Raw genomic sequence first — 21657 nt, 5'->3', positions numbered from 1 at the left:
TTACCTGTGGGCTGCTGCCCCAACCACCTCGGGAGCACAAATACATTACACAAGAGCCCTCCAAAGCTTGCACATACCTGGTAGAGTCACACACGTGCTCCTTAAGAGAGAAAAAACACCCCTTTCACCCGAGATAAACTAAAATACATTTATTATTAACATCTTAGTCACAGAACTGTTAATTCAACACCGATGGGGGAAAGGGTTTGAAAACGTCTGTAATACAACAATTAAAGGAAAACTATTGCACAGAGCGTGTAGCTTACTTGGGACCTGACTGCATGTGGGAGGGGATTGCTCTAAGAGCAGGGCGAGCCCCAGTTGCCTAGGACATCCTTAAAACAGGGGTTAGTGTTTAAAGAGTTTAAGCTCTGTTTAAGTACATAGAACAGTTTTCACATACTAGAAGGATAAACACTGCAGGAGTAGACTTACTCTTTCTTCTAACCTAATCCCTAAGCACCAGGAGCTCAGATGCTTTTACCCCTAGGCCAGACTCGCCTCCAGGACTTCCACAATGCATGCGGCTGAGGGACGCTTCTTGGGGTCCTCACTGGTGCAGACAGAGAAGAGATCGATCATGTCCTGGTAGGATGAGTCTAGTTCATCTATGTTGAGGGCTGGGCGTGTTCCCAGGGCGTTGTAGTACGCTTCCTCATCAAAGGAGTCTTCGTTGAAAGATTCATCTGGACAACAAGGTGGCAAAGTCATGGGGCTTTACTCCCCCTCATCCATCACACCAGGGTTAGGGTTAGAAGGGACATTAAAGCTCATCTACTTCCAATCCCCTGCTATGGGCAGGGACATCTTCCACTAGACCAGTTTGCTCCAAGCCCCGTCCAACCTGGCCCTGAACACTGCCAGGGATGGAGCAGCCACAGCTTCTCTGGGCAACCTGTGCCAGGGCCTCACCACCCTCACAGGGAAGAACTTCTGCCTAAGATCTCATCTCAGTCTCCCCTCTGTCAGTTTAAAGCCATTCCCCCTTGTCCTGTCCCTGCAGGCCCTTGTCAAAAGCCCCTCTCCAGATTTCTTGGAAGCTGCTCTAAGGTCTTCTCGGAGCCTTCTCTTCCCCAGGCTGAACAAGCCCAGCTCTCTCAGCCTGTCTCTATAGCAGAGCTACTCCACCCCTTGGAACATCTTTGTGGCCTCCTCTGGATTTGCTCCAACAGCTCCACATCCTTCTTTAATGTGTTGGGGATTCCAGAGCTGGACACAGGACTGCAGGGGTGTCTCACCAGAGCAGAGCAGAGGGGGAAAATCCCCTCCCTCGACCTGATGGTCACGCTGCTGGTGATGCAGCCCAGGACATGGTTGGTTTCTGGGCTGCAAGCACACACTGCCAGGTCATGTCTAGCTTTCTATCCACCAGTATCCCTGTCTTGCCCTTGCAGGTGTGCAGTGGGATGTGACCTCCATGTCAGCTTTGCTATTCCTGTTAGCAATAATTACTGCCTGGGATACATCATTGCTTTCTGTCTGGTTTAAATTACATGTTTTGAAGCTGCATCTATCCCCTTTCTCCCAGCAGAATAACTGAGTTACCCCTGCAGAGCTGGCTTGGAAAAAGCTCTGCATCCCAGAGATGCAGTCAGAAAACACAAGGCAGCCTATGGGGCCGTGCCAGCCTGAAGGCTCTGGCAAGAGGAGTTTTCCCAGCACAGCCTGTAAGATCTTTAGTTTTGTGGTGCTCCAGTGTGCAACTCTACCTGCAAGCAGCAATAGCACCCTCTGCCCATCCAACCTGCTCTGTGAACTCTGAACAAGGGGGTCTCCAAGAAAGCCAACGGCATCCTGGCCTGTACCAGCAATAGGCAGTGACCATCCCCCTGTACTGGCACTGGTGAGGCTGCACTTTGAGTCCTGTGTTCAGCTCTGGGCACCTTACTACACATGGAGGTGATGGAGCAGGGCCAGGGAAGGGCAGTGAAGCTGGTGAAGGGTCTGGAGCACAAGTGTGATAAGGAGCAGCTGAGGGAACTGGGGGTTTGGGGGGCACTTTCTCACTCTACAGCGGTCTGAAAGGAGGTTGTAACAAGATGGAGGCTGGTCTCTTCTCCCAGGTAACAAGTGACAGCACAAGAGGAAATAGTCTCAAGTTGCACCACAGGAGGTTTAGACTGGATATTAGGAAACATTTCTTCCTGACAGGGTTCTCAAGCGCTGGAACAGGCTGCTCAGGGCAGTGGTGGAGTCACTGCCCTTGGGAGTATTTAAAAGATGTGTAAAACTTGTGAACATGGTTTAGTGGTGGGCCTGCCACTGCTGGGTTAATGGTTGAACTCAGTGATCTTAAGGGTCTTTTCCAACATGATTGATTCTGTAATTCTATGGCCAGTCCCATGGGCACATAGGAGGTGCCCAGAGTAACTGCTCCTGCTTCCCCCATGCTTTGTCATGTGCTGAGAGGGTATTTGCAACCCTAACACTGGCCATGGCACAGCACATTTGGTTTAGTTTCTCTTTTCCAAGAGGCTTAAATATTCTTGTGTAACCTTTCAAGCATGATGTCAGTTTTAGATATTTTCTGGCCATATCATTTTAGTGGCATCTCAACAGCACCCACCACACAGCTACAGCCTGGACGATTGCTCCTGCGCTGCATGGATGTGGGATGGAGCCAACAGCACCCACCACACAGCTCTCAGGGGAGCAGCCCTCCAGCTCTGGGACATCTCTGAAGCCTACCTCTCTGTGCTGACAAGCAGCTGGAGATCAAGGTGAGCTATTAGACTAGCAGCTGGTCTGCAATGATTAGTTACCATCACCTATCAACTTCTTGTTTGGATTTAAAAACCTAAGCGAAGCTGAAAGTGGCCTTGGGGTAGTGCTGAGCACCTCTGTGCTGCAGCAAACTCCTCAGTGAGCTCCCCAGCGTGCCTGGGAGATGCAGATGGTGCAGACAGATGACTGCAAAGCCCTTCAGATGGCACCTGAGGGAGACCTAGCACTGTGGGGATACTAACACACACTGTAAAAATCAGTCCTCCTCAGAGAGGAAGGCATTCCTAGGAGCAGAATTTGCTCATCAGCAAGATATGGAAACAAACCTTCATCATCAGGCTCATCGCCCAGGTTGAGGTGGGGCACGGAGAGGGTCATCATTTCCCAGAGAGTCAGCCCAAAAGGGAAGATGTCAGCCTTGTCGGTGATGATGCCATCGTCCTGCAGAGCTTCCTTGGGCTTCCAGGGCTCAGTGCCAATGTAGTACATGTCAGGGTCACTTACTGAAAGGAAAAGACATGGCTCAAGTCTGCTAGGACTCACAAATACTGTGAGATGCAGTCACAGCTCAACACACAGCAGGGAGTTAGCCTGTCAATTAGCTCAGATGTGCCAAAGCCAGAGGGCAGGGTCTTCTGGGGGCTTGAACCCATTTTTGTTTCACACCTGCATAGTCTCGAATCCCCCCTGACCTGCATCATGCTCTGCAGAAGTGCCAGACCAAATGGGGCTCATGCTTCTCTCGTGCAGACCCAGCAACGCACGCTGGGATCTGCAGAGAAACCTCCATGAGGTTTGAGGCCATGCAGAGAAGAACTGAACCATCATCTTATTATAGGTTCACAGAATGGTTTGGGTTGGAAGTGATCTCAAAGCTCATCCAGTTTCAACCCCCTGCCATGGGCAGGGACACCTTCCACTAGACCAGGTTGCTCCAAGCCCCGTCCAACCTGGCCTTGAACACTGCCAGGGATGGGGCAGCCACAGCTTCTTTGGGCAACCTGTGCCAGGGCCTCACCACCCTCACAGGGAAGAACTTCTGCCTAAGAGCTCATCCCCGTCTCCCCTCTGTCATTTTAAAGCCATTCCCCCTTATCCTGTCCCTGCAGGCCCTTGTAAAGCCTCTCAGCCTGTCTCCATAGCAGAGATGCTCCAGCCTGCAGAGCTTCTTCATGGCCTCCTCTGTACTCCTTCCAACAGCTCTACATCTTTCTTATGTCAGGGGCCCCGGAGCTGGACGCAGTTTTCTCCAGTTCTCATCACTGTTCAATTTAATGCCTCCTTGATTTTAATTTGCCTCACGAGAGCTGAAGCAATCAGCTCTCAGCCTGACAGAGGCAGCACTATCTCTGACCCAATCCTTTTCACCCCACTCCCAAGAGGAGGTCCCACATTTCTCCTCACTCTCCCAAGCTATTGGCAATCTCAAGCTGTTTAAGAAACTTTTGTCTCACGGGGCGGATTGTCAAAGCCCTGCCTGTAACAACAAGCAAACGCCAAAATCCTTCAACACTTCATGGGCTGTTGCACTTTAATCCTTGGCAGGGACTGGCCCTTTCACTGTTGTTTGGTGCCCGTTGTGTCCTCAAGACCACGAGGAGGCAAAGCCAAAATCAGGGCTGGGTGGAGAGGACTTCTTCCTGTTCAGCCAGCCCAGAAACTGATACTTGAGCCACTCTCCTCTCCAGGAGATTACGCTGGGCGATGCCTCCTGCTCTCTCGCTCCTTATAAAAGGGAAAAGCCACTAATAAAAATCTAATGGAGCAGCTTTATAAATTACGAGGCTGTTGCAGGCCCAAGCGCTGTGTAAAGCAGCAGAGAAAAGCATTCTTGTAATTAACCCAAACACATTCCCGCTGCTCACAGCCAAGCCACGACGCCATTAGACATCTGCTTCTCGTTTACATGAAGTCTTTATAACACTCACACTTGGCTTGCGCTTCCTTCTAGCCCTACAAGAAAGATTCATTTACTTGGCTCTCTGGCAAGAGCATCTCCTCAGCTGGGTCTAGCAGGGCCCGATCCAGCATCCTGTGTCCATGTACAAGCACAGGAGGGCACAAGATGAACGTCACAGGTCTGTAAAATTAAAGCTGGACCTTCCAGATATCCCCTTCACCCGATGCAGGGTGCAAACAACTTGCCAGTCCTTCTCTCCATGGATGCAGGAGGGCAAATGCATTCCCTCTGCTCCTGGAGCCAACCTCAACCAGCCACCAACCATCCAGATCCCCTTCCTGAAGCCCAACCTACCAGTCATGTTCTCATCCAGGGGCAGGGACACTCCCACATCACAGATCTTGATGGCTTCAAAGTCACCTTTAATGACCACGTTGGAAGACTTGATATCTCCATGGAGCAGCTTCTTATCGTTGTGCAGATACTAAGAGGCAGAGAGAACCTGTTAACACCCACTTAGGTCTGTGGAGAGGCAGGAAGTGCCATTGGATTTGGACAACAAAGCATCAGCTTCTTCAATATTTAGTGTGTTTAGCTTTAAACTAAGCTCACAGATGGGTCAACACCTTCCTTAACACTTACAAGGAAGTGTCTTCCACCCAGCATATTGCTGACTTTCAGTGAAAGGCTGTGAGAAGCACCTCCAAGCAACAAGCCCTTGAAAGCAGGTGCAAAGTGCAGGCATTAGCTGATGGCCAAGTGTGGGTCTGTGTTATCCTGGGAGCTTAGAGCTACACGTCTTTGGCAGGAATAGCATAGGACTCATTGTCGCAGCCACCTGTGCTTTACCCTGAGCACTGGCACAGCCCAGAAGAGGCTCAGAAGCCATGCTGTGGTTTAGTCTCCATTTCCCCACCTTTTCCCCCTACACACAACCTCAGTGGCATTAGCTGTCAGCCATGGGCATCAGTTAACCAATTTCTGTGCCAAGACCAGCTCCCTGCAGTCGCCTGGAGTGGCAATAAGGATGCAAGCGCCAGCAGCCAACCTCCTCTCCTGGCTAGAAAGCTGGGACAGTGGGTAGCCCCAAGGGAGGGCAGCAGAATGTTCATGACAAAAACCTCTTGTTGCATCTCATGTTGTATTCAGTCTCAAGCCTCAGGACTCAGTTTTCACCCTGTACAGCACCCTGGTGAAAGAAACACCACCAAGCATCTGCTCTCCATCTGCTGGCACAGCACACTAAATCCCTTTACATTTCCAGTGTCCCCAGTGTGTATGACTCCACACAGAACAGCTACAGTTTAACATTAAACATACCTTCAGCCCCCTCGCCATGCTCAAAGCGACTTTAAAGACAGTGGCAGCAGGGAAAGGGCCCAACCGTTTTGCACTTCTTTCTTCAATCAAGTCACAGAGTGATTTTTCCCCTCCATACTCCATGGCCAGGCACATGCTTCCATCGTTGGCCTCGGTGAACGCGCGGTAGCCTGCCAACAAAGATCATTTGTTAAGAGCCGATGCAGGCACCGGCATTTCCGCATGCCTGCCGGCCCGACGGAGCCAAAGCATTTGGGGCTACTGCCCAGGTACTTTCCTGGTGCATTCCCAGATGCTGCAACCCATCCCAAGCCAATTCACTCCCCAGGGGAGCTGCTCGCAGCTTTACATGGTGAGGCAAAGCCACAGGAACATCCATAGTGACCTGTGCAGCCCCAAGCCACAAACCTCATTGAGGGGAAGGAGCTCCCTCCTCCAGGAGGGCCCACAGGCACCTCTCTTCTTGCTTCCCTCGTCAGCTTTGCACCCTGTGCCATGGGCACAGAGGTTTGCCCTCACCTTTGCAGGGTGGAGAGCCAGGAGAAAGGAGAGCAGCAGCAGACCTGCAGGACCAACATGATCATTTCAAAGACAAGGAGCTGCAGGACCAAGACAAAGGCTGGGGGGAAAGCCAAGCCTTCCTCTTGCCATTTCACAAGGTCAAGACTTGAGCATATGGACAGTCATGTAAAGATTCTTCCTCCATGTTTTACTCCTGTCTGTAACCAACACTCTTTGGGTGGAGTTATAAATGGCAACATCTTGCATAATGGCATAGCTGAAGTGTTAGTCCATAACTGATTCATGGCACCTTTTTCAAAGCAGCAACGAAATGTTTGCAGTGTGAGAGGCTGAGCCTATCTCTGCTCTTGAATTCCTGGCAGGAGCAAGACGTGCTGGTTTAGGGATACAGAGTTCCTTGCACGCAGCACTGCTAGCACAACTGACTGTACCAAGATAGTTTAAAGAACAAACGAAAGGATGAAGTCAGAGGAAGCTGTTCTGACTGGCACAAGAGATTTTAGATAAGAGCAGAAATTAAACACAAACTAAAGCAGCTCCTCAAAATATTCCTATCACCGACAGCCAAGAGCATGAGAGCCTCAACTGCCACCTCACAAAAGTGTCAGCAGTGGGGGACCCAAAGCCTCATTCCATGCACAGAAGCCATCCCAGACACCATAAAGGGGTTACCCATCCTTTGCCATGTTACAAGTGGACTCTCCTGATGCTGGAGCAGCCCCACAGCACAAAGCTGGCAGTAAAACACCTCTCAGCTCCGGGGCAGCCTCTGCACAGCAGCAGCTTGTGAGACACCAACCTCTCGGTGATCAATGCAAACCTCAACAGGCAACAAAGCACCACGGTGTGCCACAAGCCACATTTTAGGGCTAACCCCATTGCCTTTCTCCTGCACTGGTTCAGAGAGAGAGCCTCGGGTGGTCACCACCCCTCCAGCATGATAGCAAGGCAGGGTCCCTGTGCATGCCAACAGCACCCCGGCTTCTGTCAGCAAGTGTGGAAGGCAGGACAAGGGCAGTGACTGCTCCCCTGTGCTGAGCACTGGTGAAGCCACATCATGAATCCTGTGTTCAGTTTTAGGCCCCTAACTACCAGAATCATAGAATAGTTAGGGTTGGGAGGACCTTCGTATCATCCAGTTCCAACCCCCTGGCAAGGGGCAGGGACACCTCACACTAAACCATGTCACCCAAGGCTCTGTCCAACCTGGCCTTGAACACCACCAGGGATGGAGCATTCAAAGCTTCCATGGGCAACCCATTCCAGTGCATCACCACCCTTACAGTAAAGAACTTCTTCCTTATATCCAATCTAAACTTCCCCTGTTTAAACCCATTACCCCTTGTCCTAATGAAGAGTCCCTCCTCAGCATCCCTACAGCTCCCCTTCAGAAACTGGAAGGCTGCTATGAGGGCTCCACGCAGCCTTCTCTTCTCCAGGCTGAACAGCCCCAACTTTCTCAGCCTATCTTCATATGGGAGGTGCTCCAGTCCCTTGATCATCCTTGTGACCTCCTCTGGACTTGCTTCAACAGCTCCATGTCCTTGTTATGTTGAGGACACCAGAACTGCACACAGGTCTCCAAGAGGGGTCTCACCAGAGTGGAGCAGAGGAGGAGAATCCCCTCTCCTGAGCTGCTGGTCACGCTGGCGATGCAGCTCAGGATACAGTTGGTTTCTGGGCTGCAAGCGCACACTGTTGGATTGTGTTGAGTGTCTCATCAAAAAGAGACATTTTGGTGCTGGAGTGGGTCCAGAGAAGGGCAGTGGAGCTGGTGAAGGGTCTGGAGCACACGTTTTATGAAGAGAAGCTGAGGGACATGGGGGTGCGTAGTCTGGAGAAAAGGAGGCTCAAGGGAAACCTTCTTGCATTCTACAACTACCTGACCGGAGGTTGTATAGAGATGAGGTTGTTTTTTTCTCCCAGGTAACAAGCAATAGGACAAGAGAAAACGGCCTCAAGTTGCACCAGGGGAGGTTTAGATTGGGTATTAGGAGAAATTTCTTCACTAAAGGGTTGTCAAGTGCTGGAACATGCTGCCCAGGGCAGCAGTGGAGCCACCATTCCTGGAGGGATTTAAAGCACGTGTAGATGTGGCACTGAGGGACATGGGTTAGTGTTGGGCTTGGCAGTGCTGGGTTAACGGTTGGACTCTATGATCTTAAGGGTCTTCTCCAACCTAAATTATTCCTGATTCTGACACCATTCAAACTGCCCTGGCAGTTCTTGTCACGCAGGGCAAGGCTAAGTTAATTTAAGAAGGTCCAGGGTAGGCCTGGCCCAGGGAGGTCCAGAACCCACAGCCCTTGGTGTGAGAGGAGCCCAGAGAAACCCTGCAGCCACCTCGTGTCACATCACCCGGCTCCTGCATCAGCTCCAATGGGTCAAATTGCAATTAAAGCAACACAAGCTGTGCTGGAAACTCACCCACAATGTTGGGGTGTTGGAGGTCCTTTAAGATCTTGGCTTCATCCTTCAGTCTCTGCTGATAGATGCTTTGCTGGCTGCTGTTGCATTTGGGATTGATTTTCTTCACAGCCCATGGGGAGCGAGACAAACCTCTGGGAGATCTGCATGGGAAAACCCGCATGGCTCAAAACCACCCCACTGGTAAGCAGCACCACGGTTCAAGCTCACACAGGTCACTGAGGAACTCTTTTGGAGAGCATCTGCATTTATTTTGTGGAATGACTAAAGAACAATGCTGAAATAAATGAAAGCCTGACAATATGCACACTGCAGACATGTGTGCAATGCCTGCCCCATCCACAGTGCTCCTCCAGCGAGTTTCCAGGTGTCTTTTTTAGGAGGAGATTTGTATTGATTCTCATTTTCTGGTGGAGGAGCAGAGACTCAGGGAGGGAGGCAGCTGCCCAGCAGGCCACAGCAGAGACAGTAATGGACTCAGCACACGAACTCCAGGGAAAGGCTGAAGGGATTACCCCAAAACAGTGGACTCCTTGCCAGCACCAACACCTCCAGCACACATGGGACAGCTGTAAATCCCACCCGCCTTCCTCGACAACATGCCCAGTTAAAGGGGTGCAGGCAGTATAGGAAGGCCAATGCTCCGAGGGCTGGAGCACCTCTGCTATGGAAACAGGCTGAGAGAGCTGGGCTTGCTCAGCCTGGAGAAGGCTCCAGGGAGACCTTAGAGCAGCTTCCAGTGCCTAAAGGGGCTGACAAGAAAGCTGGAGAGGGGCTTTTGACAAAGGCCTGTAGGGACAGGACAAGGGGGAATGGCTTTAACCTGACAGAGGGGAGACTGAGACGAGATCTTAGGCAGAAGTTCTTCCCTGTGAGGGTGGTGAGGCCCTGGCACAGGGTGCCCAGAGAAGCTGTGGCTGCCCCATCCCTGGCAGTGTTCAAGGCCAGGTTGGATGGGGCTTGGAGCAACCTGGTCTAGTGGAAGGTGTCCCTGCCTATGGCAGGGGTAGGAAATGGGTGAGATTTAAGGTCCCTTCCAACCCAGACCATTCTGTGGTTCTACTTTTCTAAGGGAAAAAGATGCCAAGCCCCATTTCCAAGCACCACCTCACGCTGTACTCTCACAAGTACCTTTTCATCAGGTAGACGTTCACCCCAGTGCCGTATCCAAGCTTCTGCATGAAGGGGGAGGCTGGAATAGTGACAGAAACTGGCCCCACATCTAAAAAGAAAAGAAACCCAGCCCCATGAGCGACACCGTGCAGCGGATCAGAGCAGCTTGGCTGGGATGGAGGCAGCGAGTGGGTTCCTGAGCTGCCTTTACTCATTTTTCTTCACCAATTATGCCGGTTTTATCTCAACTCATGAGTTTTCTCACTGTTACCCTCCCAATTCTCCCCCCATCCTACTGGGAAGAAGAGGGCAAATGGCAGCAGCCCAAGTTAACCCCCATACCCTCTGTTTCTTCACTTAGAAACAAGGCACACGCCTCAACACAACTCACCTGGTTTCTCCCTCTGGAGCAGTTTATTTTGAGACCTGAAGGCTTCCATCACTGCAAGCCTGATCCCTACAACACAGGAGAGACTTTTGTTATATCTCCACCTCCAGAACGCAGGGGGAACCTCATGGAAGGGCCTGGGAGCACAAGCTGTTGGGACTCCAGCCCTAACCCAGGCAGGGGCACTACAGGTACTGCAATGGTATGTTAAAGGGGCACTGCAGGTACCGCAATGGTACATTAAAGGACATAAGTTAGACAAATAAGACCTGTTGGGAAGCTCGTTTGGCTTCTCCCGGCTCCCCTCGCAAGTAGGTTGAGAGCTGAGGCAGGGATGTGCTTCTCTGCACGCCCAGCTCCATGGGCTCCCTCCCTTGTCACCGTTGCGTCCCTGCGGGCCTCATCACCCCGGGGCTGGCCTGCAGAGGAGGGGTGAACCCTGCAACAGGGCTGAGGTGACTCAGAAGCGAGGCAAGAGCCTGGGATGGGTGTCCTACGGGAACCAGCACGGGATGTGGCACCAAAGGAGGGAGCTGGGGGTGTTTCATACAGGATGGGACTGGGGGGGTCTCACCTCCAGGGTGAGCGGGGCTCCAGGTTGGAGGGGGGCAGGAGAGTACTGATGGGTGCTGTTACAGGGGGTGAGGGGGTCCCAAATCGGGATGGGGGGGACACGACTCCCGGTCCCCACCTCAGGGGCGAGGGGAGGCCCAAGCCCGAGTCTGCTGGACCCCGCCGCGGTGAGAAGAGGCCGGGGCCGGGGCCGGGGCCGGGGCCGGGACCCACAGGCCAACCCCACTCGGTCCCTCCGCCGTTACCTGCTGCTGCCGCCGCCGTTGTTTGAATCCTGCGCGCGCGAAACGGCCACCTCCCCGCTACGGCGGCCGCGGGCGGACAAACCGCGTCAGAACGCGGAGGGGCCGGGGGGGGGGGGGCGGCTCGAAGGTCCCCGAGTGTTTTGGGGGGGTTCTTGGGGGCCCCAGCCTGGGGGGGGGGGGGGAGGGATTGACCGGAGAGGGCACCGGGGTGTTTGGGGGGATTCTGTGGGGTCCCAAGCCCTTAGGTGGGGTCTCAGTGAGGGCCTCTGCCCATAGGGGAGGGTCTCAATGGGATCCTTGCGCCATTGATGGGGGCTCCATGGCATTGCCGAAGCTTATCGGGGACGGTCTGTGTTGGAGCCTGAGACAGGGAGGCACAAAAGCACGATGTGGCCAGTTCTAAGTAACGTTAAGTTTGATGGCTTTGTAATGGAAAATAACTGCGGTGCTTGAAGGTAGTTGACATAGGTTCAGGTCCTTAGGACCTTAGTACAAAAGGTGTGTGAAAAGCAGAACAGAAAAACCGGACCTGGGGATGGGGAGTATCTGGGAGTAGCTGATATCCAGGATGGGCGCAGTTAAACTAACCGGTAAGTACGACAGGAGGATTGCTATGTCTGTAATGTTAATTAAGCTGGTGCTTCAAAGACTGCCAGAAGCTATGCAGATCGTTGGGAGAAATAAACGACACTTAAACACCATCATCACATTTTTGTATGCGTGTGGGAAACTTCCTGGAAAAGGATGTAACCCATGTGCAGCTGATGCGCGGATTGACTCCACAACTCGTTACAGTTGTGAAGTAGGTATGCTTTTTATTCAGCGCTGAAGACGCATGGGGATAATTCCTCAAAGTCATGCGTGCCCCACTGTTGTTTCCCTCTACATTTATAAGGTTGCACCATACGCCTATACATATTCATGTCCTATCCCCTCTTCCTATTACAGTGAGCTAGGAGGTCCTTTGCGCCTGCGCAGTGCCCCCTCTAGTCATGGGCAGGGGTCTCAAGATGAAGTAAATGAGTCTTCCTCTTCTTGAACTTCTCACCTTTCAGTCTTCACACATATGGCCTTAGGGTTTGGTCACAGCCATCAACCATCTGCTTCTCCCCCTTAACAGTAGATTCAGGGGTCTGCTTTTCCCTATCAATAGGTGCTTATCGGTAGAATCAGGTGTCTGCTTTTCCTTGTCAATAGAACCAAGTGTCTGCTTTTCCTTATCAATAGCTAGTGCTTTTGTTCTGCTTAGTAGGCATGATAGGTACAGACAATACCTTTGCTTAAGCAATCGAATTCCTCTAACCCCCCTGTACAACCCCCCTGTACATGGGTCAACCCTCTGCATCACAGCCTCATATGTAAGGCTGGCCTGGACAGCAGTACGGGGACCACGCACGTTAGGAGGAGCTATCCGCCGTGTCTCCCGGTGCTGCAGTAAGGGATACCTGCTTGTCAGCTTCAACCTCTGTTGGGTTGGTGAGTTTGCCCCTGGAGTTCTCCCCGAATCAAGGCCCAGGCTGTGGCAGGGGTGAGGGCTGGCCCTGGGGGTCCCCCTCTTTGAGGGGGGGGGCTCTATAGGTCCCCAGGTCCTTGGGGGTGTTCCTAGGGGACCTGAGGGCAGGGTGTCTCTGTTGGAGGGGGCTCTGTACCCCCACTCAGCAGCTTCCTGACCCAGGGGTGAGGCAGTCTCAGGGTCTGTAGTTATGGTTCCCCCATGCATCCCTCCCCAGACCCCCATCACACTGTGACCCCCCCCCCAGGCACGGCGGCAGCAGCACGGTAGAGAATGATAAAAAGGCATTTATTTCTCTAATAATAAACCCATTTTAGAAGCACAGGGGAGGTTGTGGGGAGGGCTGAGCCTCTCAGGACCCCCACAGCCAGGCTGGGGTGTCCCTGTCCCCCCCAATCACGGTGTCAGGCATTTCACACCAGCGTCCTCAGCATGGCCGCAGTTGGTCTTGCCCCAGCTGGAGAAGCTGCAGCGCAGAAGGCTGTCCTCTGTCCCCTTGCAGGAGACGTCGTCCATCCAGATCCTCCCCGTGCCTGCAAAGACAGGGACCTGGTCAGTGGCACTGGCACCAGCACCGGCACCAGCATCAGTGGATCCCCTCCATGTGCATCACCTCATCACCTAAACAGGGCTAAAGCAAACATAATTCAAGCCATTCTTAAACAAAAGGGTTCATCTGTTAGGAAAATTCACTCCCTCACCTGTGATACCGATCCTTCTTTATAGTAACGTGTATTAAATATGTGTCAGTTCCTATTATATGTGGTGGCAACAGAAGTAGAGGAGTTTTCCTGGAGATTTCTGATTTTTAATGCTTGAATGAAAATGTCTGGAAATAAGGATCTGGCTACTTGGAGGATTCAAGCTGCCCATGGAGAAGAAAAGATGCCGCTGGACAACCAAGGTGATGGCAGCATCCTGTAGCTCACTCAGCACTGCATGGAGACCCTCCCAGAGTAGTCTGGTGTTGGAGGTCAGGAACTCAGGCAAGATCGGCTCTGGGGATGTGTGGATCAACAGACAAGCATCAAAAATGCTGCAAAAAGAGAGCTGCTTTGGAAGGTTTTCCTGTGTTTCCTAATCAGAGATATCTGTGTAGGCCTTCACCCAGCTGTGCTGTACCTGAGCAATGAAAAGGGAGAACAACCCCATTTACATTTACATTTACATCTACCTTTGGGTGCCCGGATTCAGCTGGGACACCCCTTATGCAGGAGTAAATATTGATTCATAATTTTATGCTTTGCATCCCAGTTTTCCTCCTTGCTAAGCATGAAATGTCCTGACACATCCTGATTCACCATTGCCACTGCTGTGTGCTGGGGTCACTGCCTCTGCGATGGGGCACTCACCCCCCTCACAGGGACAAAATCCTGTGGAGACAGGATGAGAGAGCTGGGCTTGTTCAATATGGAGAAGGCTCCAGGGAGACCTTAGAGCAGCTTCCAGTGCCTAAAGGGGCTGACAAGAAAGCTGGAGAGGGGCTTTTGACAAGAGAATGTAGGGACAGAAGGGGGAATGGATTTAACCTGACAGAGGGGAGATTGAGATGAGCTCTTAGGAAGAAGTTCTTCCCTGTGAGGGTGCTGAAGCAGATGTACAGGCCATGCTGAAACAAGCTCTGGGGTCTGCCAAGCCTGGTGTGAAGGACACCAACTCTTGGAGGGGTCCAGGTGCCCTGTCTGATCAACCAGCATGGTCATGGCTAGCTGATGGCCGTGGTGGCTTCCTGCTTTTGGGGTGAATCATCTCCTTGGCAGCCCCGAGCAGTTGGAAAGAAGGCATCTCAAGGGATTAAAAGGCGTACGTGGAAGGGGATCTGACTTGGGCGAAACACCCCAACCCAACAGTTTGGGGCCAAAGGCCACCCCTCCACCCGCCAGAGCATTCCTGGCATTTCCCCTCTGCTTTTAAAAGCTTTTCTTTGGTTGTTATTCTAAAGAGAAAGCAGCTCCCAACAGTCACATCCGGATGAAAAGCATGAAGCTTCCTTCAAAAACAACAGCCCTGGGGATGCTTCTGCGGTGCTGAGTCAGCATGGGGCAGGGTGTGCAGAGGGAGCCAGAGCCACGGCAGGAGCTGCCTGTGCCAGCACCAGCAATCCCAGAATGGTTTGGGTTAGAGGGGGCCCTTAAAGCTCATCCAGTTCCAACCCCCTGTCACAGGCAGGGACACCTTCCACTAGACCAGGTTGCTCCAAGCCCCATCCTTGAACACTGCCAGGGATGGGGCATTTACCACTTCTCTGGGCAATGTCCTCGCATGCGGTCCCACAAGCCAACGCCACAATATTTGCAGACACCAGTACTGAATAAACCAGACTGAAGCTATTTGGGTCACCACCACCCATGTCCTGCTTGTAGAGGACCTGCTGGATGCCTCAAAGCTCATTCTGGAGGGTCTCTGGTTTATGTATAGGCTGGCCCTGGGTATCTATGCTGGGTGAGGTGGGGGGGGAGAGGTGGGTCTTGCCTTGGCCGAACCGGGCCATGCGGTACACCTCCTCGGCGCCTCGGAAGCCCAGCATCCGGCACACCACGTCTCCATCCTTCTTGTCCCAGCCGTCGTCACACACCGTGCCCCAGCGCCGGTCGTAGAACACTTCCACCCGTCCCTCGTGGGAGCCGGAGCCGTTCACCAGCCGGATCATCCCCTCCTCGGCCGCTGCTGCTGGAAGCACAGAGGGAGGTCAGAGGGGGCATGGTGGCATCTCACCCACTGTGTGTGGGTGATGTGCCCGCTCCATGATGCGTGCAGCTGCAGAAAGCATGGGGTGATGCACCTCCAGGAGACCTGGGGGCACAGCACCCCTGTTGGGCATAGTGCTGAAGGGGTCCCTGCAAACCCAGGGGTTTGCTCAAGGGGGATGAGCCTTGCAGTGGTCTTGCCAAGGTGGGAAAGGTATTGGCAGCCTTAAAGTGCTGCACTGAGCAAGCATCAACCCTGAAGCTATTAAGGTTCACATAGAGACAGCTCAGGCTTGTGAAGAAACCTCTAAGCAACCGAGGGGAGGAGTGAGATGCCAGCAAACCCAGGGCACAGAGTTTCCAAAAGGGACTGTGAAAGGGGATGGCAAGTGATGGGGAAGCTCTTCCAGCCTGGAGACAGAGCCCCAGCCCAAGCCCACGCTGCCTGGGTGGACCCTGACTTCATGCTTGAGGCCTGCCTGGACAAGTTCCTGTGTGATGTACTCTAGGTTACCCTGCTGTTGCAGGGGGGTTGGACTAGATGATCTTTTGAGGTCCCTTCCAACCCTTGGGATTCTGTGAATGGTGAGGGGATGTTCACATTGGTCTGAAATGCTGCATTGGGGTGGGGGGGACATGGCTTGTCCTCCTCCCCATCGTGGCGTTGCTCCCTCTGCTGGCAGTTGCCTTCATGTGGCTGCTGAGCCTTCCTCACCCCATCACCACCCTCCTGCTAGGTGAGACCAGCATCCCTTCATCCTTCAGCCAGGGAGAAGGATGGGGAGATGGTTTATCTGACAGGGGAATGACTGAGGAGCTCAGCACCAAAACCAAACCACTGTGGCTCTTCCTCCACCCCCAGCCAAAGAAACGCAGCAAAGAACATGCCACACACCCTCTTATTTGGGATGAGAAAGGGGTCGAATGGAGAAAATTGCTGTCAGGCAGCTGGGCTTGCTCTGTGACTCACCAAGGGCTGGGGCAGCAGCTGAGGGTGGAGCTGGGCTCCCCCAAACAAGGTTGCTCTGCAGATGTTCAGGGATTGATATTTAAAGACATTTTCCCAAAGCCAGGGCTTGGATTTGGTTTTCTTTTCCCCGACCAAAACACACATTCCCATTGGAAATGCTTGATGATATATATTGCTTCTCAAATGCAAAGATCAATGGGGTTTGGGGGCATTGCCAGGCAGACTGAGGCCTCCTCCTTTGTGACCATCCTCTACATCCCATGCTCATCCCTGTGGAGAGGGTGTCAGGGGCTTCAGCGCCACAAACCCACCTCAACCACAGCCGCCACCAAAGTCCCAGCAATGTAAGAGGCACCAAAACCCCATCTGTGATTTTGCCAGCACATGGACCATGGCAGGTTCCCAAGCGATGAACCCAAAAGGTCCTCACCTCACCAAGAGGTGACCATTGCAGGGGGAGCTGCGAAGAGCTGGGCAAAATCTGACATGGATCCAACCTCTGCTTTATCTCCACAGTGGTGGGATGCTGCAGGCATTCAAGCTTGGCTCAGGTCTCTTCAGGCACCTTGGCCAGACAAACTGGTGACCATGGGGCTGGCCAAGGTGGGTGAAACAGGGTCCCAGGCTCTCAGTGCTGGGACGTGCAGGGTTAAGGGGACGTTTAGAGACCAGAGCAGTGTTTGGGACCTGTTGCACAGAGATCCAATGGGTTTTGGCATTGCCAGTTGGCTGGGACCTGCATGTTTCAAGCTCTGGGTTTTCCCTGGCTTGCTCCCAGTGGGATCAGGGCCACCTCTTCCAATGACCTCCAGAAAGCACAGTCCTTGCGTGGCTTCGGTGCTGGCTGATCTCCCATTTCCAGGACCTGCTCAGAATCAGGTTCAAGAAAGGATGTGGAAACCCTGAGCATGTTTTGCTGGATATGGGCAGAACATCGGGTTCACCGAGGAGCCAGGAAACATCTCACTGATACGGTCCACAGCCCTGCCATAGACATCACATCTCAGCAGAGGGGCTTTGGGGATGCTGCCAGCTGTGTCCTTCCACCAGCCCCTGCTATTTGGGATGGGTGTCTCCTCCCAGCCATTGAGGAGGTTTGCTGAGGCAGCTGCCTTGGCTGACCCTAGGGACGGTGTCATCTGAGGGTTGGATGAAGTGACTCCTCTGAGTTGAACGCGTGCACCACAGCTCTGGACGTTACCAGGGGAGCTGCTCCTGCCAAACCAAGCTTGCACCAGGTCTAACACCAGTGTGTCCTGCTAGGGAGTCAGCCCAACGTCCCTGCTCCGGGTGAGCTAGTGGAGGGATGCAGCCAGGGAAACCCGAGGTCCTGGCTAGGGAGACCTCAGCATTTTTCATCCACCACTTGGATCAATGTGGTAATCCTTCAGTGTCACCTTCCTGGCTCCACCTGTTCAGTGACCCCAGCCACCAGCATTGTGGCATATGAGAGGTCTCTGGGCCTTCCTGCTCTCCCTGCCCCAGGAAATGACTTGGCTTTGGAACCATTGTCCCTCTTTGAGCCCTGGAGCATCCCAGAGCAGGGGATCCTTCCCTGGGTGTCTGTGATGGCTATGGAAAGCAATAGCTAAATAGGGCATGGAGCCCCTCAGCAGGCATAATCCTCTCTGTAAAACCATCCATCTCGGCCTCCAGAGCTGCTCACATTCCCTGGGGAACAGGCAGGTGACTGTTGATCCAAGACCAGCTCCCTATATCCAGCATCAGCTGGTTGCTCATCCTGTCCAGCTTCATATCTCCAGCTTAAGCCAGTTGGTTATCCCCGAGTCTTCATTCCTCCCCCTGCAAGCCTGTCCTCACCCCAGCTCTTTGCTGGATGCTCATCAGAGCCTGTGTGTGCTGGAAGACAACTGCTTCCTCGAGGAGGGGAGGAGATGTGCAATCAAGGCACAGATCCAGGCGGGACTGGGATGTTCCCATTAATCAACAGGGTGAGGGCTGCTAATAAAGCCACAGAGCTCAACCCTTCCACTTAGCCCACAACAAGCATCGCTTAGCGGGCTAATAAAAACTAATAAGCCCCAGAAGTCTCCTCCCAAACCAGTGCCAATTGCCAGTGACATCCCCAGCCCAGGGCTGTGTTGATGCTCATGAGCTTGGGGGACCCTGCAAAAGCTGCAGCTTGGGGCTGTGCTTGGTTCCTGGCCCCAGCAGGCTGGAATAACCCTTGGGAGACGCCCGGGGACCAGAGTGGATTGTCCACCTCATGCTGCAGAAGGTTGCACAGGATCAGGCTCTCCCAGGCTGCAGCTCCAGAGCAGGATGTGAGCATCCCATCCTGCAGCAGCCCCCTGCCTGTGATGTGGCCTGGCCCTGTCCACCCCAGAGCAACTCCCTGGCCCCTTCCCTCTCCAACAATCCCCAACAGCATCATCTTGTGTGTGTTCATTTGTTTTGCTGCAGCAATTACTTCCAAACCTCTCGACCTCCTCCCTGCCCAGCATCCAAAACCAGCAAAACAAGAAAGGAAGAGCTAAAGAGGAGAAATAACTCCCAGTGGTGGAGAAAACAAGGGCCTGATTCTCTGCAGCTGGGCTGAGATATCATCTCCTCCCTGGTAATGGAGGCCATCTGCCCCTGATTCCCTGGGCTCTCCGCCACCCTCTCCCACTGCCCCTGCCCTGCTCCTCTCCCTTTGGTTTGGCAATACGGATACAAACATCAGGTTTCCAAGTGGTACATGTGGGCTACGACAGGAAATTAAACAGCAATCATCCATACTTCACTGATGGGAACCAGCGGCACTTGCCCACCAAGCAGTAGCTGGAGGGGGCCGGGGTCCTTGGTCCATGCTGGGGTGCTGGTGCATCGTGCATCCCACCTTGGTGCTTCCTCTCCTGCTGCTCCTCGTCTAACCCTGCTCCATCCTTACTCTGCTTGGCACCATCTGGGGGATGCTGTGGCTGGTGGCAGGGACCTAGAGCCCCTGCGTGGGTGCCTGCTGTGGGAAGGATGCTTCTGGGTGGCAGGAGGGATACCCAAAGCTTGGAGGAAACCATCAGTAACCCCAGAGGCCTCAGGGATGAGCTCCCTGCAGGGCATAGTCACAGCACAGCAGAGGATGGGCAGGATCCAGCCCAAGGCTCATTCCCAGGCATTTCTTGGCTTGCCAACCCAGAAGACCAACGCTGGGGATTGGAGTGCAAGTGCAGGTCTTGGCCCCAGAGGGAATCCCAAAGCAATAGCACAGCTGTGGTTGGTGCCACACGGCCTCACAGTGTGGCCCAGGTGCCTTCAAACAAATGGGTGTTTCCACCTTGAAGCCCTGAAAAACCACTTCCTGGGGCCAATCCTGCCATGGGGCAGTGGTGGAAGAGATATGTCCTTATGGATCTCTGCTCGTCTTGCTGCCAGCGCTAGGCTCTCCCTAGGGTAGTGAGGATGCTCTTTGCCTCTATGGGTGAGTGAGCTTAAACCCAACCTTGATCCTGTTTGTGCCTGTGGGTGAAAGCTCCCAGCCAGCTTTGGACATCCTCAATCTAACCCCATCAGCCTGGCTGGAGTCCCAGCATGCCCATTGCAACCAAGGTGCTTCCTGCTTGTCTTCCTTGAGCATCCTCACTGTGACATCCCTCCCACCTTCTGCTCCTCTTTGCCCATGCAGGAAAAACCCAAGAACAGGGCTCAGCAGCCTCATCCTGGCAGTGACCACTGCCTTCCTGCCTGCTTTGCAGCAGGTATCTACCCAATAGACTCCAAACCCCACAAACTCCCCCAAAACCATGCCTGGAGCTCCAGGGAGATGGCCATGAGCAAGAGCTTACCCATGCTGCTGCCTCGGTCCCCCTTTTCTCCCTTTGGGCCTCGGTCACCTGGGGAAAGAAAGAGCATGAGGCATAAACCTTGCTAGAATCAGACATCAGTGGATGCACTGCTCTTAGGTAATGCTGTAGCTCTTGAGGGGCTTTATCGGTTTTGGGAAATTGAGTCACGAAGCAGCAAAATGACTTGTCAGCCCCTCTCCTGACCCCTCGGATGTGCTGCATGGCAATGGGACCCATCTTCCCACACCCCCATCTTCCTCTGGGATCTTTCTCCTTAAAGGAAAAACCACCCAATCCCTGGGAAAACATGGCTTCATGCAGGGTTCATCCCCTATGGGCTCGGTGCCTTTGTATTTCATGCCCGCTATGGCTCTTTCCATCTGCATCTGCATGGGACCTCTGCCCTGGGTACCCCCTGTTTGGTTATGAAGCTGTGCAATACACCCACCCCCTGCTTTGTGCACAGGGTAAGAATGGGAGGATGCCCCTGCCTGCCCAACTCCTCTTGGGGTGCAAGTCCTGCAGGAGGACAGAGGGCACCCATTCTGCTTCCCCTTCACCCAAACAGCCAAGCCCTGGCTGCAGAACGACAGCAGAGCAGGACTAAAGGAAAGCAAACACTGAATTTGGGGTCTGAAAATCCCTATCTGGGGCTAAAAAAGCTTCATTTTGCAGGGCTCATTAACAAGGATGTGGCTTCCCACAGCCTCAATGGAGCATTGACCCTTCCTGCACCCAGCTGGTACCTCCTCGCAAGCAGATTTGCTGAACCCAAACCCTGTATCCATCGAGAAGCAGTGATGCTGGAGGCTTCAGACCAGCTGGATAAACAGGCTGTGTTCAACAACACGCCTATTTCCATATGAAAATAATGAGCTCAGTAATTATCTGTGTCATGGCTTGGCTTTCCGAGCATAGGCTGCCTCTGTCTGCATCCCACCACCTCCCTTAAACCCTCCCCGTGCTCCAGCTTTGCTCCTGTCAGGTAGCAGCTGTGTTGCACCACTGAAAACACTGTCCTAAGTGGGGCTGTGCGCTTGGCTTTGCTGGTCCTGGCTTTGCCCTGAGGCTGCAGAGGGATCAGGGAATGCTCTATGCAGCTCCGGGCAGTGATGCTCTGGGTGAGCCCCAGCCCTGAAACACGGCCCCACTTCAACACAGCCTTTCCTTTTGTCTCTGTAAGAACAACAAACAGCGCACACACACTCAGAAATGTCTTATAAAATAAAATATTAAGAAGGAAAAAAAACCCAAAAGGCGTGCAGGAAATTCTTGCCCTTTAACTTGGAGGCTCTGGGAAAGGGAGATTGCTCCCCTGGGCAGCCGCAGCTGTGTCGGATGGAGGAAAGCTGCCTGCAGCCTGCCCCGCTGATGGGAACCAGATGACAGCAGCCCCCCGAGCAGCAGGACAGCGGCCAGAGATGCTGCTCGCCAGCACGTGATGGGAGCAGCCCATGCTCTCCACCACCTTCCTTCCCCGGCCTCGAGAA

General features: G+C 53.3%; 2 protein-coding genes across 3 annotated transcripts in view; both read right to left on the bottom strand.

The window, feature by feature from the left end:
- Nucleotides 1–134: 134 nt before the first annotated feature.
- On the bottom strand, nt 135–10520 carry PBK (PDZ binding kinase). The gene is made up of 7 exons (XM_061350201.1): nt 10398–10520; nt 10025–10115; nt 8894–9036; nt 5945–6114; nt 4979–5108; nt 3051–3227; nt 135–686 (listed from the first exon to the last, which is right to left on the bottom strand). The coding sequence occupies exons 1-7, from the start codon at nt 10444–10446 to the stop codon at nt 487–489; spliced, it is 960 nt and encodes a 319-aa protein (XP_061206185.1). The 5' UTR covers nt 10447–10520; the 3' UTR covers nt 135–486.
- Nucleotides 10521–12994: 2474 nt separating this feature from the next.
- The window catches only part of SCARA5 (scavenger receptor class A member 5), a 34233-nt gene continuing 25570 nt past the window's right edge, over nt 12995–21657 (bottom strand). Inside the window, exons 6-8 of one of the 2 annotated variants that reach the window (XM_061350192.1) lie at nt 20168–20215; nt 15198–15392; nt 12995–13258 (exon numbers count right to left, since the gene is read on the bottom strand). In XM_061350192.1, the coding sequence (XP_061206176.1) occupies nt 13122–13258; nt 15198–15392; nt 20168–20215 (380 nt within the window). In that variant the 3' untranslated portion in view covers nt 12995–13121. The remainder of the gene's footprint in view (nt 13259–15197; nt 15393–20167; nt 20216–21657) is intronic. The other variant, XM_061350193.1, reaches the window with a different exon arrangement.

This window comes from Neopsephotus bourkii, unplaced genomic scaffold (assembly GCF_033783945.1).
Source record: "Neopsephotus bourkii isolate Nb327-2 ecotype Australia unplaced genomic scaffold, CSIRO-AGI_Nbou_v1 NB_481, whole genome shotgun sequence".
In the NCBI taxonomy this organism is placed as follows: Eukaryota; Metazoa; Chordata; class Aves; order Psittaciformes; family Psittacidae; genus Neopsephotus; species Neopsephotus bourkii.
Note: the sequence above shows the minus strand (reverse complement) of the source record. Positions and strands in the feature narration are given on the sequence as shown.